Source organism: Trichosurus vulpecula, chromosome 5 (genome assembly GCF_011100635.1).
Source record: "Trichosurus vulpecula isolate mTriVul1 chromosome 5, mTriVul1.pri, whole genome shotgun sequence".
NCBI classification, from domain to species: domain Eukaryota; kingdom Metazoa; phylum Chordata; class Mammalia; order Diprotodontia; family Phalangeridae; genus Trichosurus; species Trichosurus vulpecula.
In genome coordinates, this window is record NC_050577.1 from 146,162,431 (window position 1) to 146,174,666 (window position 12,236).

At 36.1% G+C, this 12,236-nt stretch overlaps 1 protein-coding gene across 1 annotated transcript in view; it reads left to right on the forward strand.

Annotated features, from left to right (window-relative positions):
* COG5 (component of oligomeric golgi complex 5) overlaps positions 1-12,236 on the forward strand; it is a 368,496-nt gene that overhangs the window by 280,083 nt on the left and 76,177 nt on the right. Inside the window, exons 13-14 of the mRNA XM_036761810.1 lie at positions 1,627-1,788; positions 4,352-4,451. Coding sequence (XP_036617705.1) covers positions 1,627-1,788; positions 4,352-4,451 — 262 coding nt within the window. The remainder of the gene's footprint in view (positions 1-1,626; positions 1,789-4,351; positions 4,452-12,236) is intronic.

A 12,236-nucleotide genomic window follows, 5' to 3' on the forward strand; every position in this document is an offset into this window, starting at 1 on the left:
CCTGCCTACGCCTCACTTGAGTTACCTGTGAAAAGAGAGATGATAATATCTCTACCACAGAGCTGGAGTGAGAATTATATGAAGTATAATGAATGTAAATCACTTTGTAGACAAAGTTTGTATTAATGTCAGTAGTTATTCATCAGGACAGCTCGGTGGTGCAGCAGATGGAGTGCCAGTCCTAGAGTCAGGAAGGCTCATCTTCCTGAGTTCAGATCTGGCCTCAGACACTTACTAGTTTGTGTGACCCTCGACAAGTCACTTAGCCCTGTTTGCCTCTGTTTCCTCATCAGTAAAATGAGCTGGAGAAGGAAATGGCAAACTGCTCCAGCATCTTTGCTAAGAAAACCCCAAATGGGGTCACAAAGAGTCAGCTATGACTAAAAAATGATGGAGCAACAAGATGTTATTAATAATAGTAATACCTCTAGACAGGACCGAACCTAATTGTCCTAGTTAAATGTAGCTGTATATACTATTCTTAGATCATCTCAGGATTTCCCCTATTCTTCAGTTACCCATTCCTCTGTCATAACTGTGCTATAATACATTGAGAGTAAGTACACTGTAGTGGACAGAGAACCCGCCTTAGAGTCCAGAAGACTTGGGTTCAGATGCCATCTTTGACAGTACTGGTTGAATAGCTAGATAACCTGACTTCTCAATGGGCTCAGTCAACTCTCTAAGATTAGAAGTTTCGAAGAAGGTGGCAATTTGTGTTGTTAAAGGAAACTCCTCATTGGGAGTTCTTATACTGGTAAAATCACAAAAAAAAATTCAATCACGACCTCAGAGATTCACAGGTATATAATAGGTCTGCCCACATATCATATTTCTACTTTTGGGAGTCTCTTGTCTACTTTTTGTAGTGTTTTTTTCCTCTTCTTTGCTAATCAACTGTTACCCTTCACTGCTTATGTAGTTTGGGGAATTAGATTAACCTAGCTTGTTAGAATTGTGTGCGAAATATCAGTAAATAAGCTCCAAATGGATATCTAAAGGATCCTCCTGCAGAGCTTTTATAGTGCATGAACTTTGTGATATTTGCTTGCCTACTCAGGCTTTCTTCCTCTAGGAGAAAAAGTGTTTATTCCCTGATTATCAGCTGTGTTTTGGATAGTCAAAGTTGCCATGTAACTAGTTATGGCAGTTTGTTTTTTTTAAGTATTTGAACATTTCCCTATACTCTTATTTATAGTCTTAATATATCATCTTTATCAGTAAACATTTGCTTAAAAAAAAGGTCAAGTTTAGCCTCAAGTCTGTTGGAATTGGTTCTTAAATTAATGAGTTTTTGTTATACTGTCCTTTAAGTTTCGATTGGCTGATTTAATATTATACATATATTTGATGTATGGTACATGACATTTATAGATCGCACACGTAATTAAATTTGCCTACATGTGGTGTTTTTAATTAGATGTTTTGATAAGAGATTGATGTTCACATTTATACATTATCCTAACACATCAAGATTGTCTTCTTGATAGTAAGCATACCATTGTAATTTTAGTGTCCAATAATTGAGGAATCAGTGGGAAAGAAGTAATCAAACTAATCAGGATTAATAATATCTTTTAACATTGTAAAATTAAAATGCATTTTTCGCAATTTTTCTATCTATAGTCCAGAAAAGGCTTTAAAAGACTCGTTGCAACCATATGAAGCAGCTTACCTTTCAAAGTCATTATCTCGACTCTTTGATCCCATCAATCTGGTCTTTCCCCCGGGTGGCCGAAATCCACCTTCTCCTGATGAACTTGACAGCATCATTAAAACCATAGCCAGGTAAGTGCATGTTCAAAAATAGTATATGGTATTCAGAAATGGAAACTAAAAACTAAGTTATAATTTTCTCTTTTCTAAATCATCAGTTCATAAATGAAGATTATTAGCAATAAATGTTTAATCCCAGCTATTCAAGGAATTAGCATTACAGTTAAGTAAGACCTCAATTGAGAAAAGCTATTTTAACATACTCTAAATGTATCCTACCTTACTTATCGTGCTTTTGCTGAAAAAACACAGTCAACTTAATTCTATACAGCATAATAAATCCCTAATGTTACTTACAATTATCTATGCTCCCCATTTAATTTTGTGAAATGATTTTGTAAATTAAGACATACAATATAGAGGTTAATGTGATTTTACCAAGGATTATAGAGGGCATTTGTGGTATAAGTATGAATTTAACGAAGCTCTTTTAGATTCTTCTTTTGTTTTCAATTCTTCAAGAAAGCATGACAGCCACCACAGCCCCCAATAGGAAGTGAATTGCAAGTGACGTGTTTCTTGAATGCCTGAAAACAGAAGAGGGGCCCTCTTGCAAATATCATAGCTTAGCCATTATCCAGATGAGATTGCTTTTGAGTCTGTCACAGCCACTGTGGTAATTAACAGCTTGTTGAAAGAGCAATACTATAAATTTGCAGCTAGCATCCTGAAGAAGGCAAAATAACTATGGGGAGATAACTTAAGGTGCTATAACGTTGCATGTGGGATTTATGTAACGTAATAAAGAGAAAGGACAGGAGAAAAGAGATCCAGAGGTGTGATATAGAAGCCAAAATCCCTGGACAGGCAGTCTAGATCCTAAGTCTCCTCCTACTCCTTACTGTCTTGACTTTCCTGATCATGACTATAAATTTAGTCAAAGCAGCTCTATAATCTCTTTAACTGTGATATGAGTGTGATAATCCTAGATTCAATTTGATCCCCACCACCACCACCACCACCACCACCACCACCACCACTACTACTACTACTACTACTACTACTACTACTACTACTACTACTACTACCACCACCACCACCACCATGACCTTAACAACCATTCAATTCAGTGTTTAATTATTTTTCCTTGGTATGTATTCTGCCTTCTACATATTATGTATGTGCTTAACCCAGAGTACTTTGAGCTATACAAAGTAAGCACTTGTCTAGGGTACTACTTGTTGGAGGGTGTAATGAAAGGAACTTTTGAATATAAATAAGCAAATTGAGAAAGTTTAGTAGGGTGGAAAGAGCAGCAGACTTGCCCTCATAAGACCCAAGTTCAAGTCCAGCTCTTGCCTGCTATACGACTATCCGTATACTCTTTGCTTATATCTCTGGGCCTCAACGTTTTCATCTTTAAATTGTTGACCCTAAAGTCCCTTCTAGCGCTACATTTTGTTATTATTTTATCAGTCTATTATTCTCTTCTTCATGGCATTATAGGTGTTTGTTTTTGTGGTGAGTCAAACTCCATGTTATAATGAAAACTCATAACCTCTAGTGGACAGTATCAAATGGGTTGCAATTTTCCACCTTGTCACAGACTGCAGAAGTGCCATCTCCTGGCTTGTCAGTAAGCCCTCGAGTGTCCAATGCACGTTTGTAGTCCTGTATTCTCTATAGAGTTCTGTTAACCAAGTTAAAACTTGACTTTCAGAGAATACAGGAGAAATGCGTCAGACTTTCTGATCTGTACGGTTTGAAATTAAATTTAAACATCTACAAGGACACATTGCTGAATCTATTAGTGTTTCTTCCCCATTAACTGTACACTAACTTTGAACAACTCTTTGTATCCTCTCTAAATGATTTTAAACTCTCATTATTGTTCATTTCTGGTGCTTGAAAGACCCTGTCTACTTTTCTTACAGGTATTTAGCTTGAAGTGCTCTTTCTGTAGGCACTAGACTTTATTATATTTGTTTCAAGTAAATCATTTTTCTGGGAATTAAAACAAATTTTCCAATTAATCTCAGATTTTAAAGTTTAGTATGTGTACATGAAGTAAAATTTTTACATTAAATCCAATTTAAACTAATTCAAAATTGCATTCATATTTCAGTTTTTGATTTCTATTCAAAAGACTAGTGTATATGAAAAATATGAATTTGAAATTTTTCCACTGCAACTCAGTATCTTTTTGAATCATTTGAAATTTGTATTTTTAGCTTATGGTCTCCCAAGGTCACCATTTCCATTCAAGTGCTGTCCCTTTCCTGCAGATGTCTGTGATTTGCATTGCCTGTAATTGCACTTAACGGTTTTAAAAAATAGTGCCACTTTAGAATTTGTATACAATTTACTCTCTTAATCATAGCCATGGAACCACACATGACTTGCCTTTATTAATGAATGACTGGTCATTAAGAAATCTGTCTCCAGATACTTGCTAAATGTGGAATTTAGAAATGCAACAAGGCATACAATTTCTGGTAAAGATCAGTGAAATTGTAAAAGTAACAGTTCTGCTTACAGTGTATAGGTTGAGTTGCTGCTTTCCACCATGTTGGTAAACTAGATTATGAATTATTTAAATTGTTTTTAATTAATAATGGTAACCTGTGTTTTCCAGTGAACTTAATGTGGCTGCAGTTGATTCAAACCTCACTTTAGCCGTGTCCAGAAATGTGGCAAAGACTATACAATTATATGGTGTGAAATCTGAGCAGCTTGTAAGTAACTTCACATTTCTGTAAACTTTTTTTTATTATTCTTTGTTAAAATTATTAAACCATTTGGGAGGTATTAATGAATTGACTAAAAATTTGGAATGTCTAGTGAAATTTTGACATCTTGAATTAGAATTTTCCAAAAAAGTTTATGTACCTTTTGATAATTGATAGCCTACTCGTCAAATTTTCTCAAATTCCTAATATGCAAATATACTGTAGGTTTTAAGGCTTTTGTCATATTTGTACCAACATTCAATCTTATTTTCCCAAAATACAGCTAAATGTGATTGGCTGAGTTGTTTTTTTTTTCCCTTCCCAAGCACCATTCACGCATGGTTAGCAAGTGTGAAATTAATTAGAACAGCTAGAAACTGATTAAGGAAAACATAATGCTTGAAACTGTAATAGAAAAGGTACATTTTAAAAATGAAATTTTCTGAAAACTCCAGCTTTAATGTCATCATATGTAACAGTTTAACCCATGAAAATGGTAGTTCTTTGCAGTGTGGTTATTTGTATACATTTTAGATAATAGCAAATTTAACTTGTTGGTTTTAAATTTTTATCATTTAGATTATTCTCTCAAGTGAGAACTAAAGGCATTATGGACATGCTTATGCTTTTTCTCTTGGGATTTTAAATTGTGAATGACAACCCAGATTTTAGAGCAGAGGAGCAGTAACCCATTTACATAAAGGTCCTAACAAGGTCAGAAAGCTCTTAATGAGTGATTAAGAGTGATATAGAAAAATGTGTGTGCTTGTATATTTTTAGTAAGCAATATCAGTTCATTAACCTTCCCCAGAGTTAGGAAAGACAGCATTTGCAGCTTCAAAATTCTAAGAAGCTTATCCACATAGAAACTGTAAACCAAAGTGAATCACAGAATCCATAGCTATCAGTTGCCAAGTCTTGTTGAGTCTACCTCCACAGCACCTCTCCCTTCTCTCAGCCAATATAGACCTTATACTAGCCTGGTTCGGGCCCTGATCATTTCTAGCCTGATCTATTTTGGTTGCCTACCAGTCTCTCTGCTTCCTGCCTCTCCCTTCTCCCAAGCCCTCCTCACGTGGCTACTAAATTGATGTTCTTAAAGCACACGTCTGGCCATGCGACTCTATCAACAGGAAGCTCGAGTGGCTTCCTATCCTTTTTTTAGGATAAAATAAAACTCTTCTGTTTAGCATTTACAGCACTTCATAATCTGACTCCTACCTGTCTTTCCTGAATTATTTCAAAAGAGCAGTTCTCATGAACTCTACATTTCAGTCAAACTTGGCCTATTTATTATCCTGCATCACACAACATGCTATTTCTTATGTCTTTGCCTCTGTTCATTGTCTTCAGTTCCTTCAGTGCCCTTCCCTCTCCACTCTTTTCCTTGGACATCCTCGCTTCCTTTGAAGCTCAGTTTGATCTCCCAGATTGCTGGCATTCTCTTCCCTGGTATTACTTTAAAGTCACTTTTCTGTTTTTTTGTATTGCCTGTTTATTATCTAACTATTGTATTCCCCAGTAGAATGTAAGCACTTTGAGGGCAGATCCTTTTTCATTTTTGTCTTTGTATCCTCACTGGCAAGCCAAGTGCTATGTATGTGTGCTTAGGAAATGCTAGTTTAATTGAAATGAATGATCTTTCAGTTTCAGCTCTAAGACTGTATGATTCATTGTTTGACTATCAATGAATAAATTGGGTTCCCAGTGTTTTAGTAAACACCTCACCCCAGCCTTATTAAAGCTTCTAATGCAGAACTGAAAACATCACTTAGAGATTTAGAGTTTACTTGGAAGCCTTTACATAATTTGTTTTTCCCTCAAATTTTATATACAGGAGCCTTGCTATAAAACCAGTTACTGTAGATGAATTTAAATATAATACCTAACAGGTTTTGGTTACTAGAGGTGCTAGAAGGATCTTCATATGAGAAAATCTTACCGTAAACGTGATTCCACAGTACAGATAACCTACTAGCTGCAATGCAGTAAGACCCCAATATATTTACAGAAAGCAGTTTAATATGATTTTGAAGTTGTGACATCTGCTGTTAATGTTATAAAGCTGACAAAAGCAGTTCATTTGCCTTCTAATCTCAGAAAATATTTTAATACTTCATGGAACATTTGTTTAGATTGGCACCTTGACTTCATCTTAGAAGAGTTGTCTGCAGCCTTCCTCAACCCGTGTTCAAATAATGTGAATGACTGACCTGACACAAACAAGGATTTATAAAAGAAGATTTATTTAGCTTGTAAGAATAGAATTGTCAAGCACAGGACAAGAATATATGTTGGATGGTTTACTTCTGATTTTGTTCTGTTGAGTGCCAACTTTCCCTGATCTCCCTTCTCACCACAAATATATTATTAAAACAGTGCCTGGCTCAGCTTACATGGGGTGAAGGACTCATCAAGTCTGAGAAAGCTGAGGATCCCCCTCACTTGATGATTTTTACATACTCGTGGGGATGCCAGCAGTTGCCTCACCACTGTAAAGCCTTTTGTTCATACATGAAGCAAAGAAACCTTTGGGCTATGTGACACAGGTTACTAGTTGGTAGCACCTCATAATTCCATTGTAGCTTGCAGTCTTACCTGTTTCACAGCCTGAGGACTTACCCTTGAAATTTAATCTTATGATGCATAAAGCCTGTTCAGATTTCGGTGATGTATATGTAAATGGCTATGGCATGCCACAAGGTCATAAAATGATAACTACATATATAGAGAGCTATTATAGAAATTCTAATAGATCTCTTTTAATGTGGACAAAAACAGGAAGAATATGAAAAATATCCAGAATTTTAAAGTCAATTTCTCAAATTTCTTGTGCATGTGTAAAAATGCCAGATAACATTGAATAGTAAATCATACCTTTTAAAAAATTTTTAGTTTTTGGTGAATGATGACTTAAGGAACATTTTGCAGTTTTTTTCTTCATTCCCCACATAGAGAAGATGATTTGAGGGGCTGTGGGAAACTTTGAACTGCTTGCCAACAGTATAGCTTTCATGGATCAAGTCTGCCATGAAGATAATTCTGTATTTACTGAGAGATTTTGCAGTAGGGACATTATCAGTCAGGGCAATCCTCTTTTTCTTGATCTTTTGAAACATAACTATGTTTGTACATCAAGTCATTTACAGACTTCAGATTTGGTAATCCCATGAATTGTGTGGTTCCACAATTCTAAGCATGTTAAGCCTTGTCGAGCTTAACTAAAGTGCCATGGAAAGCCTCTCGACAATGAAGAAGCTACAGTATTTTACAGGCCTTAGGGCTAACACCATTGGTATCTCTTAATTCTGACCTGAGAAAGCTTCCTTAGGTTCACCAAGTGTGTAGTAGTTGCCAGCTTTTCTTGCCATTCTCGCTGGGTAAATTCCACATCTGTATACCTGTCTGTGTTCTGCATAGTAGGCTTCAGCATTTTCACATGTACTCTTTCTCCATATTTTATGAAGCTCTTTTATAGCCACCTTCTTCAGACATTTGGCCTTTAGTACATCAAAGGCCCTTTGCCTTTTCAAAAGAGGTTCTGAACAGAGAGTAGCTACTTCTTTTCTTCTATGCCTACCGTGATTCCAGACAAAGATGCCTCCCAAAAAAGTATTCTTTCTAAAAGGATGGCTTGAGAATATAAAAACCTGAAGTGTAGATAGGATCAGCTTTCTAGAATTCTAAATAGATTTCCATATAGTAGTTTCTTAGAATTTAGAACCTTTTAGAATATTGTATTCCAAGGATAGAATGTACAATTCAGAGGAAGAATATCACTGAGGTGACTAAAAATGTTCCATAAAGAAATGATTTTTATAGCATATACATTGTAAGATTGTAGGATCTAGAACTAGAAGAGATTTGAGAGATAAGGCCATCTTATCTACTTCCTTTATATTACAAATCAAGAAACTGAGACAGGTTTTTTAAGTAACTTGTCCAAAGCCATACAAATATATGATATCCATAGCTTTCCAGATGCCCATAAAAACATAATTCAACAGACACTAAGTGCCTACCACATGCAAGGCCCTGGGTTTTTGTTTTCTGGTTTGAACCTTTATTTTTTTAGTAGATTAATTAAAGTTGTGGCATCATGTGATGTTTAGTCTGTTAATATTCCTGATACAATAATTTTTTCCATTCTCTGCTTTTTTCACCTGATGACTCTGACAAAATAAATGTCACATAAAATTTAAAGAAGATAGTGGAGAGTATCCCAAATTATCTTAATAACTTAGCTCTGAATCCTTGAGGCTGCTACTGGAACAACTAAGGGATAATTTCCATTAATAACCACGAAAGTTGCCTAAGTATTTTGTTTACATATTAGCACTGTACCAGAAAAGGGGACAAATAGTACTAAGAATAACAGAAGTTCTAGGCCACCTCAAAAAGAGTGACTTAGCTATTGATATTTTCAATGTGAAATCCTTTTCCAGTGACACATTAGTGGGAAACCTGTTGGAGGAAATCAATTTCATCAGTCTTGACTTTCTCACTATAAATGCAGCCAGAAATCTAAAGGAAGCTGGAGCTAAGGAGAAAGGTGGTTATGGGCTCTCCTTGAAGAGGCAAATAAAGGAGTTGGTGGAATTGGTTTTCATCATGTGCACAAATACAACGAGTAAAACTATTGACATTGGATTATCTGACATTTCAGGGCCTATGCTAAGCATTTGGAAAGAAACCAACATGGAAATAATTGAGCTTATGTGCCAGCATCTGTGATAGTGTATGGGGAGAGAATAATTCTATGCAGAACTTAAGACTCTAAATTAAATTAACATGTATTTTAATACTCAGTGTCTCCAATGCAAAGGTATCCATGAGAGGGAGGAAGGTTAAGAAGCTAAAACTTTGTAAACTCTACAAAAGCCTTATATCTAGTGTTAGCATGCTAGCCAAAATAAATAAAAGAGCCTCATCATGGTAAACACTGAAAAAAAAAATCACCAAAAAAACAGCTGTTCTGTTTTACCAAATAGGAAACAACTGATTTTCAATGTAGTAATTACTTCTAAATCATTTGTATCTGAACTTTCAGACTATTGACTTGATAAAATAAAGGTCAAAATCGTACCAATTAGAAGAAAAAAAGAAAAATAAGAAGACCATATAGCACAAATTGAGGTGATTCCAGCCTGATCATTTGGTGGAGGAGCAAGCTCTCAATGCCCCCAAATGGAAATGTTAAAAGAACAGTTATTGACATTGAATATTCTTGTTTCCTATAAGTAGTTAAGCCAATATAAATGATTTACCACAATGAGGAGACCAAAATTCCCAGAAACTTCCTCAGTCAGCAAACACTTGATCTTTCCAAAGTAGAGAGATACGGCATCCGAGGCCAATACCAGTTTAGAATATAAGTTTATTTGTAAAATATTAGAGAGGATGATGGTAGAGGATGATAAAGCAGCATCATCTCATCAAAGAGTGAAAAGCAGTGGAAGGAAAAACAAGTTTCTAGAAAGCTGGTAGAGAGACAAAGGGCATTTAAGAATGAAACAGAAGAAGGACAACAAAAAGATAAAAGATGTGAAAAATCTCTATGCGTTTTTATGACAGATTCTTTTTCCATCCGTGTTAGTGGAGTCATCATTCTAACATCACAGTCCCAAGAAGTTGAAATGACACTGAAGAAAAAAAAAATGTGCAGAGCAGTTGGAGCAGGCCATGTATACAAAGTCCATGCTGGATAGAATATGATTTTAAGGGCTTTGAGAGATCATTCATCATTTTTCAAAATAACTGGAAGAGGAGATGATATCAAAATTAAAAATCTAAGCTCTTATCACAGAAAAAAAAGGAAAGTGGGAAAAAAATCAATAATTAATGATCCATTTGCTTCTTTTTTTCCATTTCTACAAACTCATTACAAGAATAATCTACCAAACAATTAGGACTTTCTGGTAAAGGTTTGAGAAGTTTTGGAAAAGGGTAACTTTTGCAGATGATAACCTATGGAAGGCTACATATTTCATATCATATAATTGACATAAAGGACACAAAGCCACATTGTATTTATTGCTTGTTGACTTCAAAAGGGCTTTTGATTCAATAAAGTGAAATTCAGTTTGAAAACATAATGTCTCCTGTATATGTCAAAATCATACAAGCTCCTTGAAAGCCACAAAATCATAAACTCCTTGAAAGACAAAAGAGATGATTTTATTCAGTCTTCTGATTATTAATAGCTAACAAGGCATAAGACAGGAACTCATGTCCTCACCAAAAGTGTTCATCACTGTCATGGAATATGTCCATAGCAAAGTCAAAAAGAAAGAGAAATTCCTTTAAGATGGTGGCATCCAATAGATACCCCTTTTGCAGATGACTTTATCCAGATTGCACCAAATCCTGAAACACTGCAGAGCTTCACTCAAAATAATACATTCTGTATCCACACAGGAAAAACCAAGTAAATGAAGAATGCCTATTGTCCAGCTGTAATATGCAGTTCTGTAGACAATCCGTAGGACTTATCCATCAGTTCATATATCTTGGCCAGACACTGTGAAGAGTTAATGATCTGGGCCCAGAATTGAACAGAACTAACATATTGCCTTTGGGAAATAAGGCAATGTATTTACTGACCCTTCTGCTAGAAACAAAGGCCCATCACTAATCTTTCAGTAATACTGTAAAGCCATGAGTCAGAGAATACCATAATCTCCAAAAAATAAACCAAAATAAATTTCAGGGTCACCCAGAAGGTACATGGGCCACAAAAGTAGACAGACCAGTATATTGCCAGCAAAAAATTGTACAGAAGAACGTGGCATCAAGGCTCACACAGTTAATCAACAAGCATTTATTAAACATCTATGGGTCAGGCACTGGGCTAGGGACTGGGGATGAGAGAACAAAAACAAAACAGCCTCAGCCCTCTAGGAGCATCTGTGCCATCAGATATAAGAGATGTGACTATAAAAGGAAGTGCACTGGTCGTGGAATGAAAAGAATGTTTAGTTGGAGAACTTCCTGCATGCCCCAGTGGAAATGTAGAGGAAGTTCTTTACCACAGTAGAGGTCACTCCCGAGGAGAAGTTGTGGGTACAATCACGGCATCTTAGATTTTGACCTTAGAAAAGACCTTAGAGGCCATCAAGTCCAACACCCTCATTTTATAGATAAAGAAACTGAGGCACAGAGAGGCAGTGATTTGCCTAGGGTCACACAGCTAGTAAATGTATGAAATGGGATTTGAACCCAGGTCTTTCTGATTCCCAAGTCCAGTAGCTTCTCCATTATGGCACACTTCCTGAACAGGAAGCACATAGAATAAGAAGATGTGGCTAGTTTACAGTAAATATCTTTGTATCTTTGGAAGAAGAACTTAAGTCATTGAGATCACAGATCCATCGAAGTATCAGTGTAAATAAGCCATTTTAGAGAAATGTCTAAATTGTTCAGTTGTTTTTCAGTTGTGTCCAACTCTTTGTTATCCCACTTGGAGTGTTCTTGGCAAAGATCCTTCAGCAGTTTGCCACGTCCCTCTCCAGCTCATTTTACAGGGCAAGTGACTTACTATCACACAGCTAGTAAGTATCTGAGGACAGATTTGAATTGATGAAAATGAGTCTTCCTGACTTCAAGCCTGGTACTCTATCCACTGTACCACCTAGCAGTGCCATAGAGAGATGGACGGATGGAGGAATGGAGGGAGGGATGGATGGAGGGATGTGTGTATATGTGTGTATACAGACACATACACACACACACACACACACATATATACACATATATACTTACGCACATATGTACGGAGATATAGATATATAT